Source organism: Numenius arquata, chromosome 4, assembly GCF_964106895.1.
Source record: "Numenius arquata chromosome 4, bNumArq3.hap1.1, whole genome shotgun sequence".
NCBI classification, from domain to species: domain Eukaryota; kingdom Metazoa; phylum Chordata; class Aves; order Charadriiformes; family Scolopacidae; genus Numenius; species Numenius arquata.
In genome coordinates this window covers 69889640-69916051 of record NC_133579.1, presented here as the reverse complement: position 1 = coordinate 69916051, position 26412 = coordinate 69889640, and the positions used below count along the sequence as shown (strand labels likewise).

General features: G+C 42.6%; 1 protein-coding gene across 1 annotated transcript; it reads right to left on the bottom strand.

The window, feature by feature from the left end:
* Positions 1-1989: 1989 nt before the first annotated feature.
* Positions 1990-16180, bottom strand: ADNP2 (ADNP homeobox 2). The gene is made up of 4 exons (XM_074146250.1): positions 16020-16180; positions 14311-14430; positions 9824-9913; positions 1990-5469 (listed from the first exon to the last, which is right to left on the bottom strand). The coding sequence occupies exons 2-4, from the start codon at positions 14416-14418 to the stop codon at positions 2455-2457; spliced, it is 3213 nt and encodes a 1070-aa protein (XP_074002351.1). The 5' UTR covers positions 14419-14430; positions 16020-16180; the 3' UTR covers positions 1990-2454.
* Positions 16181-26412: the final 10232 nt, after the last annotated feature.

Below are 26412 nucleotides of genomic sequence, written 5' to 3'. Positions count from 1 at the left end.
TCTCAAGAACAATCTCTAACCCTTCATGGCAAGCCCTCTGCATGCTGCCACACTCCTCCCTGCCGGAGCTTCACCTATACCCGCAGAGCTGCCCCAAAAATGACAGGGCTCACTCACCTACCAAGGTTTTAGGAGTGAAAAGGAGTACCTAGATTTCAGAACTTCTAGGGAGCATCCCTTTTCCTCCCTCAAAGTCCTTCAAACTGGTTCATGAACTGTGCTATGCCCAAATATCTTCTCTTTTCTGTTGTTTTTAATGAGCTATTCTTAGGGTCTAAGAACACACACTGCTTCTTACTCACTCTCACTCTTTGGGGTGAGGCATGTGGCCAATCCCATAAATGGTGCTTCTGTTTGTTCAACACTGCTATTAAATGACTGGGTTTTTCCAAACAGCAAGATTCTCTCCATTTAAGTTAACTGTATGTTACATACGCACATCAAAATTCTTTGAAGTTATCAATATGAAGATACCAAGACCATATCCAAAATAGAATTTCAAACCCCTTATAGAACAGTGGACAGTCACCAAATTCTCGTAAAAATGTCATGCCCTTTTAGAAACGGTATAAAAACCAATTCTGTATCTGCTTTAAAAACTATTGCACAGGGAATAAGTATGCTTACCACTTAAGAAAAATGGAAATAAGCTTGGGCATATGATATCACCCTTTCCTTGTAACACTGGCGCAAGTGAACTGACAAAAGAGCCTGCTCTTTTTTTGTTTTCTTCTGGGAAAGAAGGGTGGGAAAAGGGGGATGAGAGTATGAAGAAAAAAATAATGCAGATTATAAATGGCTGTTAATATATTGGAGGCGATGTTTGACAAGGCAGATAAAACAAAGCATATGCAGAAAGAAAGGATCATACTAAACAAGGATGGAAATAAGCTTGGGCATATGATATCACCCTTTCCTTGTAACACTGGCACAAGTGAACTGACAGAAGAGCCTGCTCTTTTTTTGTTTTCTTCTGGGAAAGAAGGGTGGGAAAAGGGGGATGGGAGTATGAAGAAAAAAAAAAATAATGCAAATTACAACTGGCTGTTAACATATTGGAGGCGATGTTTGACAAGGCAGATGAAACAAAGCATATGCAGAAAGAAAGGATCATACTAAACAAGGACTCTTGTGGCCACCAGCACCATAGTTTGCTCTTCAAATGAAGCGAACCTTCCCAACAGCTCCTCTGCAATTTTTAATAGGGATGGTAGCTCATACTGAGCAAGATGGTCTATTTGGGTTTTATACTATTCTTATGCTCCCTATAGGACAATAAAAACCAATCCCGACACGAGTACCATCTGTTCAGGTACTCTTGATGCTACCAATTTATCCAGTTTCAGTTTGTACAATTTCTGACTCAAGCCACATATCTAGTTTTCCATGGAGGAGGCACTGCTCAGTTACTACCTCATGCAACAGCAATTTAAAGTAAAACCCAGATTATTCACCAAACTTTGGTGATATTTGGATAGGGCTTCTACAGCTAAGTGATGTGCACAGAAGTCCCATAACTCCAAAGCAATCTGACACTCTCCAGAGCAGTTTTGGCTTTTGGAAAAGAAACCAAATGCTGGTAGCAAGCTTTGAACAACAGATATTTAAAACAACCAGGCTTCAACACCCACAAAAAAGAGTGAACACTTCTGATTAGCAGATCTATTTGACAGATAATAACACAAGCATTTCCAGTCAGTTCATTATAACACTTCAATAGGCACTCCCAGCCCCTCAATCCCCCACCTTGTTAATACCAGTTAAGAGACTACAGGTCACCAGACTGAACTGGCACAGGTATTTTTAACTGAGAAAAGAAAATAAAAGATTGCCATGTATTTTATTGCTACCAGTGCACTGGGAATTTGAACGGGCAATGGATGTAAAGGCTACAATCACCTCTTCAGTAGAGAAAATAAAAACAGGGTTAAAAAAATAATTAGGACTTAAAACCACAAAAAAAATATTCAAATAGATGCTTTTCACATAGTTTACCTCAGTATTTTAACCAACATTATACATTTTATTGTTTAGAAAAGATGACCACATTGCAGAAAAATAAAATAAAATTTGTTTTTAACAGGACAAGTGTTTTACATGGTGGTATAAAAAGTGTAATGGGAGCCTGGAGGAGGAGAAAGGGGAACAGAACCAAAAAAAAAAAAAAAAACCAGAACCAAAACAAACCAACAAAAAAAAAAAATATACCCCACTAGTCCAGAAAAAGTAAAAAGCTAAAACAGATTCCAGATGGGCAAGTCTGAAGGTTTTAGCTTTTTCAAATACACAACTATGTGTGCCTTTCACAATAACAGTCACAACTGAACGAGACGTTTTGTACTACTGCACCCTTCAACAGGCCAGTCTACAAGTTAAAAAACAAATAATACAATAAACTGCTAAATTCGTAAGTATGCAATTATGGATCACTTTTAGCTGTTACAAAAAGCTCGTTTACTTTTCTAATGGTTCATCTTGTATCTTCAAACTGTGCTTAATATTTTTTAGTTCAGACATACTGAAACCCAGCAGCACAGATGGTTTGTGATTATTTATCGCTTTTAAGCATATATTCCTCCTTTTTCCAAAGAACGATGCAACATCAATTTTCCACGCATATAGCAGCGAGGAAAGTAATTCCATCTCTTTTTTAGAAGGATATGGCCTCTCGTGGAAGTAGTCTGTCAAAAACTGGGTTTGAGCCTCATATGAGTTGTGATCATACTGTTTAGGATCTACTGCTAGAATGCGAAGATCCTCGCTAGAAGGAAGCTTCTTCATCTCAGTCCTGCTATTAATCTTCTGTCGTTTGAAAGGCACTACCCCTGAATTCACTTCTTTTTCTGGAGACAGAGCTATGCCAGTACTTAAGCTCAGAGGCTGCTGTTCCTTATTCCTTTGGTCTTCTGCAACAAAGCAGGAATCCGATTGCTTTCTTTTCAGGATCACAGAGTCATGCTTTTCACCATTCACAAACAGTAGCTCTTTCTTCTCAGTACACTCAAGCTGCATCTTCACGCTCGAGTTGCTGTCTTTGGGAGCACTTCTACAACGGAGCAAATGTACAGCAATAGCTGTGAGAGTCATATTTCCAGTGTACACACCGCAACAGTGGATGCACTTGAAAGCAGGAGACTTCAAAATTGTATGTACAGTTGGCATGATATGATGCCGCTCTTTCAAATGCATTTCATAGGTTTCTTTACTAACAAACGTACCAAAGCAAAAGGGACAGGTTAACACTTTTTTGGTGCATCTGTTGTTCACTTCTGCCGTCTGAGGCTTCACTTTGATGTAAACAGGGACGAGTGTCCTTGAATTTAGCCCAGCAAGCACCGCCAAATGCACTTCTCTTTCACCAATGTCTTCTTTTGGTAACACTGTACTGAAATCAAAGTGTGGAAATACAAGGTCACCCTGAGCATCGTTACCTAGTTGAAATCCTCTGTTGCTATAATCTGCATGTAACTGCTTTTTCCCATTGTGTGTTGTTTTGTTGTGCTCCATGAGGCTTTTTAAGTCATGGAAAGTAACTGTGCAAAACAAGCAAGCTAAGCCATGCATCAAGAGATGTTTCATGAGCTCTTCCTCACAGAGAAAACATTTACAAGAGAAACACCGGACTGTCTTTTCCGTCATCCACCTCAGAAAGGGTGCACAAGCTGCAAGTTTGTCAGGTTCCAGGGCTTCCTCCATTTTCACTTCCCCATGTTTGTGGGCCACCTCCATGTGCACCTGGTAGACATTTGATGGGAAAAGCTCATTGCAAACAGGGCACGTCTTCCACTGTTTGGCCTGTCTGACAGCCTGACTTGTTTCAGGGCCAGGTGGGGAGGCTTGTAATGATATATTTTGAGAGGTTAAAACCACTGGAGGAGACGGTGCACCAGCCAGTGGCTGGGACAACTGAGTTACTGGCCCAGACTGCATTAGTTGGATGGGCACTTGTGGTGGCGTAACAGTGGCTACTCCACCATCTGGAGGTACAGGCAAAGTAACTGAAACTGGGGCAAGCGTGTATGTAGGTATCCCATTAACCTGCTTACCAGTTGGAATCAGCTGCCTAAGTATAGAACCTGCTGTCAAAAAAGTTGCATTTTGAGAAACTGCAGGTTGAACTGGCTGATTTACTGGGATAACTGCTGGGGCAACGGGTTGATTAAGCTGAAGAAACCCAGGCCTGACAGGCTGCCTGACAGGAACAACCCCAGAGGCAACAGGCTGGTTAAGCTGGAGAACCCCCGATGCAACCGTCTGCCCCACAGGAAGGACACTGGGACCAAGGGGTCTATTCACATTCCCAAGCGACTGGTTGATGGAAAGAACTCCTGGCGCAACCGGTTGATTCACAGGGATGACTCCTGGTGCAACCGGTTGATTGACAGGGCCGACAGGTTGAGTAACAGGTAACGTTCCAGCTGCAACCGGACCATTTATAGTCCCAATGGGCTGATTAATAGGAAAGAGCCCGGGCCTGACAGGTTGATTAAGAGGAAGAACTGCAGGGGCCACATTTCTACTTACAGTCCCAACAGAATGATGAAGAGGAATAGCTCCAGTTCTCACAGGCTGATTAAGGGGGAGCCTATGGGAAACAATGATAGGCTGGGAAGGTGATGGCTGAATATTAACGTTGTTCTGACCTACAGAAAGATTGCTAGAGACAAGAGTAACATGCGAGGGGGTAGCAACCGGAGCAGAAGTTGTATGTGGAAGGCTACCGGAGGCACTTGGAACAGTCAGTGATCTGACTGTGTTTTGAACTGCGTTTGGCTGCACCACGCTCTGGTTCTGATTATTCTGTGGAAACGCAAGCTGGATGCAAGCTGGAGCTGTGACAGAACCTGCTGGGGCAGCAGGGGGTCCTGCAGGTGGAGCAGCCACTGCCGCATTCTGGGGAGGCTTTGGAGCAATATGCATTTGTTTCACAAGTCCTGGTTTCTTAATATGTTCTGAAATCACCGACCGAAGCTTGTTCTCCAGGTCTCGATGTGTTTCAGCTGTCAAGACATGATACATTAAAGAATCTTGGCTGTTTGCAGAAGCATTACATTTTTTACAGTAGTGCTCAACAGAATTCTCTTTACTTTCATCGGGTTTCTGGCCAAAATACGTACTTATTAGATTTTGAAAATGGTTCATCAGCACATGTTTCTTCATATTATAATACAATGTGTCTGTAAAGTGACATTTTAGACATGTAAAGTTTATGATGTCACTCCTGAATTGTTTCATGCCATCCAAAATGCTGACTGTATAGTTCTGTATTCTTTTATTAGATGAATGAAACATCCGGATATGTTTTCCCACTATTTTGGGATCAGAAGCAAACGCACATTTTGGGCAAGGAACCACCAGCTCTTGGTCCATTTCATCCTCATGGTAACGGTGCAAGTGATTCTTGAATGAAGTGAGCAATTTTGACGAGAACTTGCATAAACTACAGCAGTACGGCTTTGTTCTGTATCTCTGCAAACAAAACACAAACATCCACTTAGAAACTGCCAGTTCCTAAATCCCTGTTATCTGTTTGTAAGCAAGTCTGCACTATCACCTGTCAAAAACGCCTTCATTGGATGTATAGCACGTGTCTTCTCAATTTCATGGAGATCTGTTTTTGAAAAGCAGACTTAACAAAATGAAATACTTAGAGGGGGAAACATTTATGCCCTTTTTGCTTCTTTCTAATTTATTAAGCCTTAAGTGAGTTCATTTCTACTCCGGTTCACAAGAAGCAACTCTGACGCCGGTTTTTAAAGATGGGAATCACAGAACAAGCTAAGAAAATTTTGTATGCCACTGTACATAGGAGGTGAAGCCTCAACAATTAGGAATAGCAGCCCTTTTAATATGACACCTCAAAAGCTTTATTTAATTCAAGGCCACTTCCTATCTACTGGAGAAAAAGACAGTAAAGAGAAGGGGTGAGGTTTATTTTTGTGTATTTCAATACCCCACCCTTCACTGAAAGTTCTCCAAAAGTACCTCTCCCAGCAAAGCCACAGAAGAGTAATATAATAACATTCTTTTGGAGCCAGATTAATAATAGAAAGGAATAAAAACCCCTTTTATGATAAAGCAGCAATGACCTCTTCATATCATCTCAACATACTGGACTTCCCATGACAGTGATTTCATGAAGAAATTTCCTCTAGCACACTCACTATAGACTGTACAGATTCTTCTCAGAAAAATACTTTAACTGTGTGAAAATAAACCTATCTTCTACTCAACAGTGGTTTGCTCCCTCAATTACAGGTCACTTGCAGCATTACTTTTTGTATCCATACAAACATTATTTGCTCTTTCCAAAATACTGGTAGCCCTATCAACCGTTTTTTCTCACCAGCTTCCTAGGAAGTTAGCCCCGGCCCCTGCAAGAAACTACAGCATCAGTCACAGCAACATCCAGGTGACAAATCTGCACTCTCAGACATCTAGTGGAACTTGTCTGTTGCATCAGATGTGTTTGTCACCTTACTGACTTCTGCCCCTTGCCAAACACCATCCAAAGGGAACAAGCTGTCTAGCTAGATCACCCACATACATGTCACAGACACATTATGGAGAACTGCAGCAAAAATTTGTGCTGTTATTTTTTGTCATTTCATACAGCCATAAAGGCGTCATAAAGAAGTACCAGAAGAGTCTCCTGATAACCAAAACCTAACTTCCAAATTCAAAAGACGGGGTCAGATAAAGCCATTGTCTGGCTAAGGCAGCTGATGAATACACTGTGGAGGTACCAGTGAATTATCCCCTACTTACACTCTTCGGGTGTCCGGTCTCAGCTGCTAGTAAACACCACCAGAGCAAATTAGAAGAAGCTTCAATCTTACTTTTAAAGGTATACCGAGTAGAGCAAGGCCATTGACACTATTGAACTAATGAAGCATCCAGAGCATTATTAAAAGCTGCACCTCGCTAGCCTCACTTCTGAAGGAGTCAGGTGACAAAAAGAGGTGAGCGCCTACTTTGTCTGAAGCTTAGAAAAGCTTATAATGCTTTTAAATACTGGCCCCACATGCTCTTTACTTTGTCCCCCTTCCCCCCATTTCTGGTTTGGGTCTTTCTGTCCCCACAAACTTATACCCCAATATAATACACTGCCTATACTTCCTTGTTGCCAAGTCTGAGCAATTGTTATTAGGTGTAGGGAGAACACTCTACTTTAGAAGTAAGCGGTCCAAGAGCTGAATTAATTTATTACTCCATAGTACTGATGTTTTTATTTCTTATATGAACAAGCATTGCAGTATACCACTAAGAAACTGCCCCAGTACCTGCATACTGATAAGTTTTGGGGAAATAATGTTCTATGCCTTCTTACATCATTTATTTTTTGATGGAGATAGAAATGATGAGACTTCAGCAAAAGAAAAAAAAAGTTCTGTACTTTAACTTCTAACAAATGAGGATGAATCCCAAGTCTCACTAGGCTCAAAAGACCCCAATAATAAAAAAATCCCCAAAAACCTGTTTCAACGGAATAGAAAAGTATGTGGAAGTTTGCTACTTTGACATTTTCTGTATGAAACACAGCTCTTCCACACAGATACCTTAGAAAATCATTTTGTCACCATGTTCTCCTTGCATATGCATGTAAGCTGCTATTTATGTCTGCAAGTGCTACTACAGTCTACTAATGGCATCTCAGTCTTATAGCAGATTTGACAAAATAAGAATTCTAAGCCACTTAGGAAAAATGAAGCATCTTGGAGACTTACCAACACAACCCTAAAAGGTACAAATGGAATCCCAAAAGGCTGATTAGAGACATTTAAGAAAATTCAGATTAGTCCCGCTCCAAAGAACATACCCTAGGATGCAGTAACACTTTCTGTTGTGTAGTCTCACATTCTGCACAACTTACAGGCAAGCAGAAAGACATCAAAAACTACAGCCTCCAAAAACCAAAGTTCTTCTAGAATTATTAACGTCTCCCTAAAAATAGTACTGATGGTAGAAACCACCAACTCATCTAGACACCTTCTGCAGCCTACTGAGTTTCCAGTGTAGCTCAAACAACTTATTTTCCCCTTATGGCAATAGCTTTGGAATAGAACATCCTGAAAGACAGGCTTCTTTTCTCCCACATCTAGGCAGCATGACACCAAGATACATGAATGATAATTATCAAGGAATCATGGCTGTTTAAAGAAAAGTTTAGTATCCAAAAGGCAGAGCTTGGCAAATCTGTTTCAAAGCAACACATTACAAACTCTACACTTATCTTATTTTTAGACAGAGACAGATACTACTGGTCACGATAACTAGCCGAGTCAGGATCTGTATTCCTCTCTTCTGGTAAGGGATCAAGTCTCTCTGCCTCGTCTCTCTCTAGATAATAAGGATTAAAAGCAGATTCCCTCTCTAGTGTATGATTTTTTGTTCTTTTCCATTTTCACTGAAACATCTAATAATTTTTCCTGAAGGACTGTGGAAGGAAGACACAAAAGAAAATGACCTTCATCGTAAGTTTTAGACAGGAGGCTTTATTTGCTTTGTCTTCATCCTCCTCTTCCCTGTTTCATGTCTGGGGAGGAGGGGGAGCCTCCCCTGCTCATTTAGCACAGCAGATCTCCCAATGCTAAATTTTAGTCAGAAGGTAGAAAAGGCAAAAAAGACTAAATCAGGAAGGCTGGAGCTCAGACAACCTGCTGGTTGGAGGCAGGAGATGTGGTAAAAGAAGTTTTACATGTGCATAAAGAAGAAATTAAAAGAGGCAAGACCATCATAAGCATTAAAGGAATTTATTCCCTTCACCTAAACTAAAGATAGTCTTGACTAAAGGTAACTATAAGCCTCATCTGAAGTGGTGCTAAAAGGCAAGCAGCAATCTGTCTCCAGACATAGTGAAACAAGTCACATTTGACTCCTTCATCCACAAATTCCTGTGAAAAGATGGAACCTCCAGTCTTAAATGTGTGAAGCTAAATTCAGGGAAGAACTACTGCACTCGATAGCCTCAGTTTATTTTAAAGATGGCAAAGGCAGATTAAAAGAAAAAAAAAACACTAAAAAAAAACACCTTCTGGCAAACCACCACCACACTATTCTAAACCATTATCTTTTGATTTGGGATGAAAAGAGCAGACCCACCACTATTTACATGCTGTTGACATGCCTTCCTCATGGAAGCAATCAGGAACCTTAAGACTCTTCAGAAAGATTGAGAAAAGACCACTTTTTCTTCTGGATATACTCTTATGCTCTATAGAGCATAAAAAAACCAAACACCTAGAAACCTGCTAGAATATAAAATTAATGAAATCCTTTGGTTTGTTCATCTCAACCCTGCCTTTCTCAAAGATTCTAGCTTCACACAAGATTCCAGCTATATAGAACTAAAAGCTGTTTCACATACAGAAATCTAACAGGAATATGTTTTCCACTGCAAATCTATCCCAAGCCGCTAATGATAATTTCAGTTTAACCCACTCACATCTACACAATCATATTTTCACCCTTCAAATGAAACAAGATGCATGTTGTATACAAGAGCACGTTAAAAATACACACAAGATTAGGCTAAAAAAGGCAGAACATTAGTGTGACATCTTAAATACTTATGTTCAAGGTTGTATCCTTAGAGACAGCAAAAAGTATATGTAGTCCTTATAACCAGCTACATTACAGGAAAGAACAGAGAGGAAATCAAAGATTATTCCCTGACTAACAGTACTTAAAAACCAGATATTAAGATTTTTTTTTTAACCATAAAAAAAAGTGTATTTTAACTTCTCTGGGACTTCTGAAAGTGGTGAAATTCAGCAACTCTACACGCACGTCTATCTGGAATTTTTAACATTAATATACGTACCTTCCTTTTGCCCACAGACTCCCAAGGAGAGACATCACTCCATGAAGTGTTACAAAAGTGTTTTTCACCCGGGTCAAAACTTTTAAGATTCTAAAACAAAAAAGAAAACAAATAATCTGCTTTTGCAGTCTGTTCTAAATACAAAAATAGTCTCAATACAGAGCAAGAAAAAAGGAAAAACCACACAGAGGATGAATGGAAAAAATTCATTCAGTATTCAGATACAGGTCTCAAAACTCAGTTCAAAGAAATTACTTCTTTGATTGACTTTACCTCAAACACTTGTTCATATGACTGTCACATAATATAGCTGGAATTCAGAACGCTTCAGTTACTGAAAATAAAATAGGAATGAAAATATTTACACTTTAACTCCATTGCTTCCAGCCAAGTTCCCAGTGAACACTGAAAGATATTTTCTCCTTCTACTTTCTTTCTCTTGAATATGTAATACTTTGTTATTTACTTCTACTTATTAACTTACCACTACAGTTCACTTAGCAACAGTATTAAACCTTCATAGCATTGCTACACTTTTAGTTTAGAAAAAGGAAGAGGTTCCCAGAAGCTTATTTCAAAGAGCAGCAGTATTTCTTCCCAAGCTGTAAAAGCAACAATATTACCACTTCTGGAGCAGACATGTCAGGATAAATAACTTTCTTCTAATAGCATTCTTCTAATCAATCACATCAGAGCTGTGGACGTTCCTCAAGCCAAAACCAGCTACTGCTCTAAAAATCTTAAGTTCCTCTCCAATTTTCTGAGGCTCACACATACCCAAACACAAACTTCATGAAAAAAAAAAAAACTAGATTCCCGTTTGCTAGACATTTCTGAAGACCCTAGGCTAGCTTCAATAGCACACTGGAATGTCTTAGATGAAACACAGGCTACAAATCCAGGCTTAACCCAGAGAAAACTAGCATCTCTTCTCCCCTGACATTCTCCTTCCCTTTCACAACCTCCTCTTCACTGAAAATTCTGCAAGATGCTAGAGAGGGCAAGATGATTTGACCTCTGCACGGAACCCCACTGGAACAGCAGAAGCAAGTGAAGACCATTTAAGATTAGATCATCACGAGGAGTGAAATTCATAAATCTAACAGTTTGTGGTCAAAAAAGCCTAATGCAATACTTATATGAAATTTACAAGCAACACAGGATATACTCAGCAACAAAAAGAAACAAAGCCTCTAGTAATCTAACAAATACACAATCCTACTTAACACAAGCTCTGTCTGCATTAGGCTCCTGTCCACACCCTGCAAATGCAAGCATCCCTCTGCCAAAAGGTCATGCCAGTGATAATTTAAATCAAATTAAGTTATTCAAGAACTTAGAAAAACGTAGCTAAGTTTGCAATAAGCTGTCTAGCTTTTTCAGCCTTCAAATTTCCCCAAGGAAGAGCTCAAAGTAATTAATAAACTCTTTGCATTCTAATCAACACCTAGGCACTGAATGCATCATCTATGTGCCCCTCAGCCAAACCTTCTTCAAAAAAAACCACCTGAGAAAGAATATTTGCATGTAACAAGGGAAACCCCACAGCCTTAGAGAACACGCTCTTCTTTAAAAAAAAATTTCTTTTTGGTAGAGAAAATGAAGAGACTCTAGATTTCCTAACTTTCTTCAGCCAAACACACTGGAGGAAATTACACACTGTTAACGTTTTCTTGGAAGTTTATGGCCTACCCCAAACATTTTCTCCTTTTGGTTTGAGTACTCTCCACCAAGAGAGGCTCCTAGACTTGAACACCAGTGTCCCACAAGCCAAACGTGTGTGATAGTAGGTCTAGGTAATTTTGCTGACACGGCTATTACCTACAGAGAAAGATTCACCAATAAAGATGAGCATTCTTATCACTACAATTAGTCAGTGCTGCTAACAGCTCTTCTGAAGACTTGCTTATAGCAGAGATCCAAGCCGACATCCTGGAAGCAAGCTTTGATGGGCTAACTTGTTACATCCTTCCCACATTCCTCACTTTGACAAGGAGAAGAAAACAGAACAACAGAAAGGTAAAAAGAAGGGAATAAAAACCCTCTGAAAAGCCCGATTAACCCTGACGCATAGTGGGTATTTCTAAGCTTAAAACATTTTAAAATTTAGAATGGTTCTCCCCTCTGTATCAGTTACCATAACAGCCTTCCAATACCTGAAGGGGGCTACAGGAGAGATGAGGAGGGACTCTATCTGGGAGTGTAGTGATAGGATGAGGGGTAATGGTTCTAAACTGAAAGAGGAGAGATTTAGATTGATATTAGGAAGAAATTCTTTCCTGTGAGGATGGTGAGACAGTGGAACAGGTTGCCCAGAGAAGTTGTGGCTGCCCAGTCCCTGGAGGTGTTCAAGACCAGGCTGGATGGGGCTTTGAGCAACCTGGTCTAGTGGGAGGTGTCCCCTGCCCACAGAAAGAGGGTTGGCACTTGATCTTTTAAGGTCCCTTCCAACCAGAACCATTCTACAATTCTATAAAATGCCCAGAGCTTAAAATGAAGACTTAAAAGATCACAGTATACTAAGGAAGCTAAAATAGTTTACTAAAAGAAAGCCTGACATTACAGTGTATTTAAAAGTACTACTTTGAGACTCAAACTAGTAATCTTGCATAAAAGTCTCATGTTTTCTACCTAGCAGAGATCAATTAAAAACTTGTAGCATAAAACCTAATCCATTTGGTCTCCAAGCTACAAAGAGATACTAGTTGTATGTGAAATCCCTTCACCTTCCTAAAAAACTACTGTCCATTATCATGCCTTATTAGAACAATTTTAAACTAATTTTAAGATCAGATGGCAGGTCAACTTTGTATCATATCATTTCATACCTTTTCCTAAATTGTCCAGCCTCCTCACAAAGACAATGCCCAGAAATAAATCATAATATTTCAGGGGGAAAAAAACCAAACCAAAACTTAAGCTACTTCTCACCTATTAGAACATCACACACCCTATTTTACCAAAAAGAAATGCCATCATCATATAAGCCAAGTGCAAATCAGGTTCTAAAAATCATTCTTCTTGCTGGCAAAGCAAGAAGAAATCAGTCCCAGATTACCTGGAAAAAACAAACTGAAGTTATGCGAGGGAGAATTACTTGCGAAAATTAAAGGGTGGGTTTTTTTGGCCCACATCTCATCGAGCTATTTCCAGAATGGAAATGTTCACTGGGTTCCCCACTAGCAACATTTACTAAAAATGAAACAAAAGCAAACAAACACACATCATCCCCACCCCCAAAAAACCAACCAACAACAGAACACCTTATTGCTCATTCACGATTAAACCCCATATTGCAATTAAAGTTAGACTGCAATCAATTTCATAGCAAAAAAAAAAAAAAACTAGCATCATGACAACATTTCTACTTCAAAGGGTGAAGACAGAACAGCTTTTGACTTAAAAGGTTTCATTGCAAAACAATATACAAGACAATAAAAACAGTATGAAAATGGAAGTTACTAGACAAACACACTATTCCTTGAGCTCTTATTACATTTATTTAGATATACCAAACATTGTTCAACTGCAATAACCAAGAATGTTCCAGAATTAGTTATGCCTGTAGATCCTAAGAAGTTTTTTCCCCAAATCGTGCTTAGTAGATCCAGAAAAGACACCATAGCACCCCTACAGAGAGTTAACTTGCTTTAGTACCACCATACAGAATTAATCCAAACCCTCAACTATGGTCAGTGTGAGGTCATGAACACACTGAACAGACAAAAAAGCTTGTGTAGCAGTTGGCTGAAATACAACTGGGTGTCTAAACGATAGTGTATTACTATGTTGCCACCTTTCCTGGTATTAGCTTGCCAGTCCGATGGTGTGAATTCCTCCCGCTTGCTGTGCAATACTTTCTCCTGGAAGTGGCAACAATGGTACTAGGTTCACCTCGATGGCCCCTGTACACTTGCAGATACTTTTTAAGGTGCAGAACTGAACTACAACTCAGTAGGCCAGGTTTGGTAACTTTTCCCTGGACACAAAGTTTAACAGCCTGCAACAAGATTACTGGGTGTAATTGCTCGTCTGTTTTCAGAAACACTGGCAATTTGTATATCCTTCAGAGGCTTGCCCTTGGTATGTGATGGGATGCCTTTGAGTTGACTCAAGTCTTCATCTGCTTGTGATTTAATTTAAAAGAATCACAAAAAAGCTGCAATGTATGACATAAATAGCATTTCGTTAGTCTGTGGTGTTTTTCCTAAAGCTCTAATGTTTCTTTTTGCTGAAATATTACTAGCAGAGAATATGCAGCACCATCTAGAACACATCTTGTCGAGAAACAGTTTCTTTCAATGTTATGTTCTACAATGCTAAATTCCACCCTGGCATATAGGTAGCCAGTCAAGAGTAATCCTTCAAGTAAAGGCCCCACCATAAAGATCTATGCTAGAGGAGTATCATATATATACACTAAAAAGTGAAATATTTTTCAAAGGGTTTACATTTCAGATTGGTTTACATTATTTCAAATGCTTTACCTTCAACAGTTCCCTGCAGCTGTCAAGCCCAAGATCCACAAGAATGCCCTTCACCTTTTTTCGAGCCTTCCTGATATTATCAAGATTTTGAACAGGAATTTGAAACATTTTGCACTTTTCCTGAAAAAGAAATACAAAAAAGTGATGGAATACTTGAACACAGGCACTTGCATTTAACACTGTTAGAACAAAAACTATAGTCTTTAAAAATGTACTCTTAAATATGAAAACCCAAACACCTGAAGCCAAAGAATTTCTCATTAATATTCCCCAGTGGATCACTTGCTTCCTCTTAAAGAAAAGAGAATCAGATTGGGGGGACAGGAAGGGGAGAGAATCCTTTACATTTCTTTTCTCCTATCTAAAAAAAAAGGCCAAATTTTTCTTTCAGATCTCTTTGTGTCTATATGGCAGCTATACTGTGTTTAGTGGGGGTTTTGTAAGAGAACATGAACATCAGAATTTTACTAACTTCTATTCATCCCATTTAGGAAGGAGGAACTCAACACCTTTCACTTGGAAAGTCAGTGTCAAGATGAAAAGCCTCTTTGATAATCTGGTTTGTTGTCATGTATATGCTTAAAAATATGATTGATAGTTAAATCTAAATTTCCTGCAGGAGTTCCTGCTGCTGTAAGGTGATATGCACCTTGGCATAAAATAAGCTACTACAATATTAATGCAGTAAAAAGAAAGTAAAAATGCAGTAAAAAAAAGTAATTCATGTATGGCACTGATAGCTAAGTATGTGAAGTGAGACAATTTTTTAATATCCATATGCTTTTACGTCTCCTCCTCTGAAGAAGCGTATGCAGCTCAACCACCTTCTACTCCAGAATTTGGATTTATGCCCTACTCTGCTCCCTCCAGCAAGCTGTGATAGCTGGAGTCCCACATACCAAGGAGGACGATGACTACAGCAAGACTGTAGACAGACGGATTATCTGCTGCGGGTCATCTGTTTAAAGGGTTGTTGTGCTGCACAGATGCCCATCTGTCTAGAACATCAGGAAGGGTCTGGAGCTTCCCCAACAGCTAGGCTTTTATCACTCCTCATGCAGCTGGGCTATGGATCCATCGGTTGCTTATCTTCAGCTCCCAGTACATCATAAGGTATCCCCATTGGCTTAGCTTTTGAAGTACGTGCCTTTATCACCCCCTCCCTACGTTACAGCAAAATGCAATTTAGACTGAGATTTAAGAAACTTTAAAAGGCACAGAATGCAACAGAACTACCCTGGCACTGAAAGAGGTCACTAGGAGCTTCACAGGTATTTCTTTGTTCTTAAATAGCTGGCAGAGGATCCAATAGAGTTTGAAAGATCTCAGTCCTCATTGCTAAGCAACTCATCCATCCAGGACAAGTTCTAATGAGGAAAAAAAACCACAAACACACAACAGTACATCGGCCTTGATGGTCCTGAATGTCTTGAAAAGCTATACTTCTCAAAAAAAAAAAACACGCAAGATCACTGTCAACATGAAATCTTTGCCTCAAAAGGCAAGACCTTCCTATAAACAGTTGCAAAAAGCCCTCCCACATAACAGAGAAGCTACAAGCTAAGTCCAACCAAAAGAGAAAAACAAAAACAACACACAACACTTTCTATGCTGCATGTCATCACTCAAGAGAGGAAAAAAATCAGACCTTAATTTATGTACAAAACATACAATTGAGTTTTCTTTAAATTAAAATTCAAACAACTCACATGCTATGCTCCTCTTCTTCTCCCCCCAAAGGAAAGGTGTGTAGAGAGAAATGGAGAGGGAGCCCCATTTGACAGATGCTAGTCTTGTTTTCTAGTATTTTCTATCAGTAAGAACTCTGGAAGACATTCTGATACCATTGGTGTGGGTGTGGAACAGGAACCTATAGAGAATGAAATAGATCAGAGTAAGTAGTCTGGCATTATAACAAAATCCAAGGAGTAAAATTGAGACATCTTATTCCTCTTTTTACAGTGAAGTGAACCAGGAATTTGTATAGTCTCTGTTTATGATCAGTCCCTCTATGATAGCAGGTTATAGGTAACAACAGAGCTGAGAGGATGTCACCACGCTCAGATCAGTCAGAAGGAGATGTGGTTCACAGAATCATAGAATGGTTTGAGTTGGAAGGGACCTTAAAGATCATCGAGTTCCAACCCACCGCCCTGGCCAGGGCCACCTCCCACCAGACCAGGTTGCTCAAAGCCCCATCCAGCCTGGTCTTGAACACCTCCAGGGATGGGGCATCCACAGCTTCTCTGGGCATCCTGTTCCAGTGTCTCACCACCCTCACAGTAAATACTTCTTCCTAGTATCTAAGCTAAATCTACCCTCTTTCAGTTTAAAACCACTACCCCTCATCCTATCACTACACTCCCTGATAAGAAGTCCCTCCCCATCTCTCCTGTAGGTCCCCTTTAGGTACTTGAAGGTGCTATAAAGTCTCCCCAGAGCCTTCTCGTTTCCAGTCTGAACAACCCCACTCTCTCAGCCTGTCCTTATAGGAGAGGTGCTCCAGCCCTCCGATCGTCTTCACGGCCCTCCTCTGGACTCTCTCCAACAAGTCCATGATCTTCTTATGTTGGGGGTCCCAGAGCTGGACACAGTACACCAGGTGGGGCATCACTAGAGTGAAGTAGAGGGCTAGAATCGCCTTCCTGGACCTGCTGGCCACGCTTCTTTTAATGTGGCCCAGGATGCGGTTGGCTTTCTGGGCTGCCAGTGCACATTGCTAGCTCATGTTTAGCTTCTCATCCACCAACACCCCCAAGTCCTTCTCCTCAAGGCTGTTCTCAATCCATTCTCTGCCCAGCCTGTATTTGTGCTTGGAATTGCCCCAACCCAGGTCTGGGACCTTTCACTTCAATTATTAGGCACCACTGGAAACTGTTGCTTCATCTCAGTTCTTTAACTGAGACACTGATGCTACAGAAGACAATGAAGCAGACCTCCCTTGAGGCATGTCTATCTCACAAAAAAGAAACACTACTTTACACAGGTGGTATAGTATGTAACATCCATGTATCTCAAGAGTCTTCTTAACCAGTAAGCCTTATGAAATGGCAGTCACTAATCCAGAAGAAAAAACCACACCACAGAAAAACAAAAAACAGCAAACAAAAAAAATACTGAATTTTCCAGTTTTCAGGTAGCTGGTCTTCAGTCCAAAGAGATGTCTATTTCTGTGTCATATACAAGATTATTCAGCCGGTCTTTAAAAAAAGGCTGCTTGGGAGTAAGACTCCACATTACTCATCTAACATTCTCTGTATCCGTTAGACCAGCAATGCCCCATCATAAAGGTCACAAAATTTCAACCTTCTAAACTTATTTTCTCAAGCCCTCAGTTTAATCTCCCGATTACTATACAATTTATTATCCACACTCTTTTACTACTCATTTATTTCTCTTGCATTTTGGACATTCTTCAAGCCTTAGCTTGCACTTTGTTTCCATGCATAATTACAGTCAATCTTTTGTTAGTACACACCCCATTCCTAACCAGCAAATTCAACATGAAAGTACCACAGTAAAATTAAATTGGAGTTATTCTAGCCCAAGAGTCTTGATCATTTTACTGCACTGGCTACCTAAAAGACAAATTTATCTAACTGTTTTTGATTGTAGTTTCCAAAAGACTGATAATCCATTGACTTTTCACAGACAGTACCTTTTCATAAACATAACCAAGGCAAGTTAACAGCAAAATAAAAATATCGTTGCAGCAGCTGATGTTCCAAACTCGGTTCTAAAAAGGTCATTCAACCCTTGCTCAGGCATTTTTTCCATCAATCTCCTCTTGCAATTACTGTTCATTTAGTAACGCCTCCATAACAATAGAGCAAACTGGAGTTTACGCAACACTAAAGGTTCCCTCCATTTCTACAACGTTTGCAATCATATATTATAACATCCAACTATGTTCAGCTATTCAACAAAGATCACAAATGTGACACTTCCCTTCTAGTAGTACTGTAGTATTTTAACACTAGTCTAAACAACAAGGTAACAGCCTGGAGAGTATCTCGCTAGCCAAATACTACTAGTTTGCCAAGTAACTGTGCTTGACTATAATTTCTCTGCATTAGAAAAATTAAAATACTAACATTTCACCTTTTCGAAGAAGAAAGTCATCACAAGATGGAAAGTTTCTATTTGCCTTCATTTTAGTCTACTTCTTAGAACAACCATCGTTAATCTTGGAAGGGACCTCAAGAGGACACCCAGTCCAGACTCTTACTCAAAGCAGGCTCAATAACGAATCGCAACCAGGGCACTCCACCTCTTGGCCAGTCAGGTCTTGAAAACCTCCACAGACAGAGGTTTGACAGCGTCTCTAGGCAACCTCTTCCACTGATGGGCTGTGCTCACAGTGAAAGGGTTTTTTTCCTTACATCAAATCAGCACCATTTCAGTTTGTGTTCCTAAGGAAGCCAGGCACATGCAATCAAATTAAATACGGAGCTGGAGCAAGGAAGATGCACAAATGTGCCTTCCATGTGCGGGCAAATACGCCCAGCAAAATCCAACAGTTAACTAGATAATCAGGTATTTCTAGAGACTTCATGAAAACAGGCAGCTAGAAAAAAAAACTTATTAGAAGGCCCAGAGAGAAAAAGGCTGCAATGTAACCATTGCTAAGACACCAGATAACCTAAACAGAAGCCAGATCTCCAGACATGTTCCTAGGAAGCAGGCCTTCACCAGCCTCTAGCTCATAGAGCCACTTATATTATGGGAATTATAAGAGTCTTCTGGAATTTTGTCCTTTCATATTATCTACTTTGAAAATTCAATCATCATTAGATTTTAAACCTCTTTATCTAGTAACCTGTCATTAGTAACTCTAGAAGAGATTTCTACAAAGACTTTCAGGTTTGAGAATACTTGGGTGGGAAGTATTTTTAAAGGTTTGTTTACCAACTTGTATTTCAGCAGTTATCAGAGTTGACAAGGGCCAATAAAAATTTTTTTACTTTCATTTTAGTAAACGCATTAGAAGTTGATAATTCGATATTAGTTGAGAAAATAATAACTGCTTCATTCCTGAAAATTAAGTGAGAGCACATGATCTACTGATTCTCAGAATCTAAAGAACAAGAACACCGGATGGCAAAGACAGCAGCTAGGAGGATGGACAGGCTGAGAAACTGCCTGGAAGAACGTGGGTTGCTAAATTTTACTCTCATCAATTTTGTTTGGTTTGATAACCTTACAAGCCCTCCGAGAAATCGTATCTGGATATCTGCTCAACTGCATCTTACACATACAGTTCCATTCCCTAGACTCTTATCTCCGTCTTCTGAGAGAGATCTAACTGGATTTAAAGGTACATTGGCATCACCAAAGCTTATCCAGCCTTTGGAGGGAGAGAGAGGAAATATTTATAGCTTCTTATCAACATCTCTAGGTGTTTTAACAGCTTTGAAAGATTGGACTCCTGGAAAGAAAATCAGTCAATTGATAACAATGGGTAATATTCTTGTTTATTACTTTATTTGTTGCAAATTAAAATTAAACTGACTACACAAAAAAAAACAGTAATAAAACTTACTGAGAGTACTTCTGGTCAACAAAATAATGCTACTTTATCTTCTTAAATTCCAGTTTCTATCCCAGTGCAACCTGACAAATCTGAGATGAAAAAAAACTGAACTTTTTTTATGCAACTAAATCAGAAACCTTTAGGGGTCTCAAATTATAGATTTCATAGTCAAGATTATATTTTGGTCTTTTCTCGGCTATATATCACATATGCATTAAAACAGCCATCTAATCCAACACAAAGACGGCCATCATTCAATAGCTGCTAAGACAGTAAAAAGCATTAAGGTATGTGATTACATAAATAGACCCAGCACATCAGCCTGCACCCTACCTAAAAAGTAAAATCAAAATAAATTTACATCATCAACTTTAGCTACTGTGGTTTAAACATGATGCTTCATTAATACACAATCAAATCTCTGTTATCCAAGAATAGTTAGAAGAGAAGAGAAGGGACTATACCATACAAACTCATGGAGCCTTTGTAGAGCCCTGTGACTCACACAGAGCTTGACTCCCTGGGGGACCAGCATCAGCCAGAAATTGAGCCCAGCAGGACCCAAGCTCATTCTAGATGACTTGAGCATCTATATGGAGCATGCTCCAATCCTGCAGGACTCATGAGCCCCATGCATATGCGAGCAAGAGTCACACACAGGGCTCTAGGAAAAGGTACAACTGCATTTGTACTGGACTAGTCAGCCTGGTGTGACTCAAAGACATGTCGTTCAGATGCGCAGAACAGTCCACAGCACAGATAACCCACAACCTGAATAACTGAGCACGGGGACAGAATGGAAATAAATTAAGGCTGTGCTACAGGTTTCAGCAGAAAGATTTCAGTGTTTAAACAGAAGGCAGATCTACCAGTGGTCAACAAGATTTAACCCAAATCAAGAAGCTCCCAGCGGTATTATAAAAATGTGTTTGCCCAAAACATGACGTGCTCTTTGCTGTGTCCAAAGATTTGCTATGTTTTGGGGTGCTTTGGGTTCTTTTTGACAAAACTTCCACAAAATTACCTATATAGCATATTTCTTATACATAGTTTGTCTAAATATTGCCCTAAAGAAATCGCCTTTTTTGTTCACAATTAAACTGAAAGTTTATTAAAAGCAGCACCAAGATTTCTAGAATACAGATTGGATTTGGGATCCCAAGAGTGAGTATAAGTATTTTATTATAAGTCTTTAAAACTTCCTGAGGTTCAAACATGTATTTTTGACGATAGAAAATTGTTAAGGAAAACAACCGATTTCCCCCTAGTAGTTCCCCCCCAGTTATCAGAACTTAAATATGTATCAGTTGAAAGTTGTTCATAATTTTGACAGTACAGACCTATGAACCGTTGCAGCAGAAGTCAAATACCTATCTTTCATTCCATTTACAAATCAGGACAAACTTCCCACTACTTCCTCTTAAGCACAAGGCAAGCACCTTCAAATGGTTTTAATCATATGCATTGTACAGGTTATGTTTGTTTACATCATTTATAAACGTCTTTTTTCAAAAATCTATGCATTGCTGAAGTACCACAAGAATACGTAATGTAATTCTGCATTCCATTAACATTTCAGTTCTAATTTTGCACACATAATACTCCCATGCACGCTACAGGTTTCCATAAACCGTTTCAAATACCCACATTGCCTAGAACTAATTAAGACTTTTCATTCACAGACTTTGAGGCAACCCGTTAAGGTGGTTCCTTGGGAACTCTATCACTTAAGTATTGACAGAAATTACGAAGGGGGGGGAAGTGGTCCTAAACAGCTGTTTAGCAAACAGTAGTCACAAAGCAGTGAGTCTTGCCCGTGTTAAAAATTCTCATTAGGCTAATTTCTGCTTCTGACCGTGGGCAAACCCGGAAGCCCCTTCTCCGCTCGAGTGGGCTGCGGGCAGGGGAAAGGGGCATCACCCCCCCACCAGCCCAAGAGGGCTACCTCCAAGGGCGCACGGCGGGCAGCGCTGGGGTTTTGCCAAGCCAGCCACGCCGGGAGCGCCCCGCAAGGCACCGGCGGTCACCGCCCCGCCGGCAGGCGGCGACCCTGCAGGCTATGCCCCATCCGCGCCCCCTTAGCCGGCTAGGTCTCCAGAGCACGCTAATGGGCACCGACACTACCCGGCTGCCCCCAGAGGTGATCGCAAAGGGGCTGACAGCCCCGGGGGCCTGACAAGAGCCGCCCGGAGCGGTCCAGCTACCGCGGGGGCTTTAGCATAAACCCCTCCGGCGCCTCCCGGGCTTCCCGGGCAGGGAGACTCGGAAACCCCGCTGTTGCGGTGGGGCAACACGCCCGGGTAGAGACACCGGCCCCACGACTCCCCGCAGCACGGCTCGGCTCACGGACCCTCGCCACCCACCCCCCAGCGAAGCCCACTAGCCCTGGGCGAGGCGGCGTCGGGGCTCCCACCTCCCCGCCAAGGCGAGCACAGCCAGCGAAGCGACCTGAAGCCAGCGCTTACTGACAGCCGCCGGCGCGACCCCTCGCCCCTACGGCTACCGCGCCTCCGCCCGCGGAGCCCGCCCTGCCCTCGCCCCTCAGGGCGGGCCGCCTGCGGGCGCCACCTACCGGCGCCGCCGCCTCACCCCGCTGCACCTACCCGACCGGGCTGCAGGGGGAGCCCGCCGCCGCTCTGCCGCCTCGCCGCCGCTCCTGCCGCCGCCTGCCGGGTCGCGAGCCCCCTCCGCAGCCTCCGCCTCCCGCTCCTCACAGCGCTGGCCCCGCCGCCGCCTCGGCCGCCGCGCCCCTACCGCGCCGTGCCCGCCGCCCCGCCCCGCGGCTGCTCCTCCTCCTCCTCCTCCGCCGCCGCCTGCTGCTGCTGCCGCCGCGCTCAGTCCGCGCACCGCGAGGGCGGCGGCGGCATGGCTGGGGCCCGGGACCGACCTCGCCTCAGCCCCCGCGCGCAGCACCCACCGCCCCGCGCCCGCCCTCCGGCCTCCGCCCGCTCCTCATCCAGAGCCAGAAAGAGAAAATGGCGCTCGATTTATCCCAGGAAGTGACGTCAAGGCTCATTTGCATGCCAGGCAGCCAGCCAATGGGAAGAGACTTTGGCCAAAGCTCCCATTGGCTCCCCAGAGGAGCTGGGCGCGGCTGGGGGCGGGGCCTCGGGCGGGGCGGGGCCCCTCCGGCCCTGGGGCTCACCTGCCCCTCCTGCCTGCGCCCGCCAAGGGGCTCCACTGGGGACTCTCGCGAGAGCTGGAGGCGTGACATCACCCTGGAGTAGGCGGAGCCTGATGTTATCGTGCCTATCACGTGAGGTCACCACGTGACCACCCAGCAGCTCTCCTCTGCTTTGCATGGCATGTTGGGTGAAGCCTCATTTGCGTCTGGTGGGGGCTGGAGGCCCCGCCCACCTCCTCCAGCCAATAGGGCGCGGGGAGGCCTGTCAGCCAGGCTTCCCATTGGAGGAGGCCCCAGCAGGCACCTCCAGGCGTGTCTCACACCTTCCCAGGTCAGGGCTGCCCTGCCAGGCCCTGGCAGCCATGGTGGGGCCTGGGCTCCAGGAGGCTGGGGCGCCCTGGCCCATGAGTCTCTGTGGGAGCTGTGGTGCGGGTCCTGGGCAGGGGAGCCCCACCAGACACCCCTGCGGGGACGCTGAGTGGGAGCGTGGTGGCAACACGCCCGTGGCGCTGGCTCTGACGAGAGGTCCATCTCTGTAGGTCAGGCCCTTGAGATGTGTCCACCAGACATCTCCGCGTCGAGCGGCAAACACAGTTGTTACGGCTGCCGTGGCGGCAGATGGTTTCTAACCAACACAAGATGGAAACAGAGCGTGTCCCCTGTGCTGGCGGGTAACAGCCATACCACAAGGACCAGGACAACCGGCGATATCAGCAGTGTGGGTGGCTCTCCACTGCTCAGATGCCTGGTGTGGCTGTGGCCAGAGCAGGAGGCAGGTCGTGGCAGGAAGTACATTGTGGTGGAGGCACGTGGGGCCGTGCCAGAGCCCATCCTTGGCCCACCAGGACCTGCTCCCTGCCATCTTCCTGGGACAGCTTTCAGTCTTCCCCTCAAGGTTGTCCTGGCTTTGCTCAGGCCATCTCCAAAGGGCTCGCAAACTCACTACCTCAACGAGAGTTTCTTCAAGTGTTCACCATGTGAATGAAATATCATGGAAGCCAAGTGGAATCTTGCCATTGGCCTCGGTAGCCATACAGTTTCGCTGGTTGTCTACACATAGCTGACATAGAATCATAGAATCGTGTAGGTTGGAAGGGACCTTTAAGATCATCTAGTCCAACCATCAACCTAACTCTGATAAAGAAAAAACCAAAGAACCACAACAACCCATCACTAAACCATGTCACTAAGCACTACGTCAACCCATCTTTTAAACACCTCCAGGGATGGTGCCTCAACCACTTCCCTGGGCAGCCCATTCCAATGCTTAATAACCCTTTCCGTGTAAAAATCTTTCCTAATATCCAATCTGAGCCTCCCCTGGCGCAACTTGAGGCCATTTCCTCTTGTCCTAAAAAGGCAAGACATGGAGGTCAATGTGTTGCCCAACTCTCATCAAAGCCTGTGAAGGCCACAGTAGTAGACTGATTCGTATCTTGTCAAAAATTAATACTAATAAAATATTCACGTTGGCAGAAAATTACTGTTTTTTGCACTAGTGGCCACAAAAGTTATTTACCTTTGTAGTCAACACTCTAATTAAAGTACATTGAAACTTAATTAGTTCTAAGGTTTTTTTGGGTGGTAACTTTCTCTTATTAAATATTTATATAATATAAATTCATTAGCCATGAACTTTTTGCACCGTTGTATATGCAGTAAGGGCTTAGGCAAGTCAAGACTCAAAAGCATTAATGGAAAAAAGGGCAGCCATCTATGAAAGGTAAATTATTCACAGTAGATATATGACCACAATATAAAAAATTGTTATTACACAGTGTGAGGAGGAATATGTCCCATTTAGTTAAAATGTAGCATTTAAAATAAAGTTATTAGCTGCTGTCTAATAATTCACAGAATCACAGAATGATATGGGGTTGAAGGGACCTCTGGAGATCATCTAGTCCAACCCCCCTGCCAAAGCAGGTCCACCCAGAGCAGGTTGCACAGGAACGTGCCCAGGTGGGTTTTGAATGTCTCCAGAGAAGGAGACTCCACCACCTCTCTGGGCAGCCTCTTCCAGGGCTCTGCCACCATCAAAGGAAAGAAGTTCCTCCTTGTGTTTAGATGGAACTTCTTATGTTCAAGTTTGTGCTCGTTACCTCTTGTCCTGTCCCTGGGCACCACTGAAAAAAGACTGGCCCCATCCTCCTGACACCCTCCCTTTAAGTATTGATAGGCGTTGATCAGATCCCCCCTCAGTCTTCTCCAGACTAAAAAGACCCAAGTCCCTCAGCCTTTCCTCATAAGAGAGATGTTCTAGTTCCCTAATCATGTTTGTGGTCCTCTGTTTTACCCTCTCCAGCAGTTCCCTGTCCTTCTTGAACTGGGGAGCCCAGAATTGGACACAGTGCTCCAGATGGGGCCTCACCAGGGCAGGGTATAGGGGCAGGATAGCCTCCCTTGACCTGCTGGTTACACTCTCCTTGATGCAGCCCAGGATGCCATTGGCCTTCTTGGCCACAAGGGCACATTGTTGGCTCATGGTCATCCTGTTGTCCGCCAGGACTCCCAGGCCTTTTTCCTCAGAGCTGGTCTCCAGCGGAAACTTAAATGTGGCTCTGCCAAAATGGAGAAGCCCAATGGCTCCCACATAATGATCAACATTAAACTTCTGTTGCAATAAAGCATCCCCAAATAATGGTGGAGTGTTTCAAAGAATGGCTATGTTAAAAAGATTAAGCGTAAGATTAAGATTAAGGAGAAACAGTTGTGAAAGGGTCTTCCATGGCTGAACATTGCAGCAAAACTGCGGAACATCTCTAGATTTTCAGGTTGAGGTGGGAAGGGACCTCTCGAGGCCATCTGGTCCAACCCACACCTGCTCAAGCAGGGCCACCTAGAGCCGTTTTTTCCCATGAAGTCAACAATTTCAATATATAAAAATAAGTGGGACGAGGACAACAGAGTGAAGAGGGCTCAGAAACACACAATGTAAAGAAGAGTAAAAAGTAGAAAGATCAATTATTTTTTCTTAGATAAAAGTAATAGCTTTGATCAACTAAGTCCAATAGGATTCATCAATTGCATTGGAAATGTGTTTCAAGACAAGTACTTCTCCAACTAGAAGACATCAAGAAATTTGGTGATTGTGTTTTAATTACTTATAGCTTTGCTGTCACATGGGACTTAAATACTTGTTTAGTTAGTTAGCCCTCTAAGTAACATTTTAAGTAACATTTAACAGTAACACATTAAGTAATATTTTTGCATATACTGTTGGACAGTTCAGGTCTGGAGGAAGTGATAACAGCAGCGAGAGAGAGCTCTGGCAGCTCACAGTGACTTGTGAGAGCCTTAGCCCTGTCTTCTCCTTCCTGTGGGCGAGATTCACAACTTCAGCTCTCTCCCATTAGCTCTCTCCAAGCAGAACAGCAGGAGCAAAGAGCACCTACCTGCAGGTGTACAGCCAAGAGCTGGGTGGGCAGAAGGGGCTCCTCAGAAG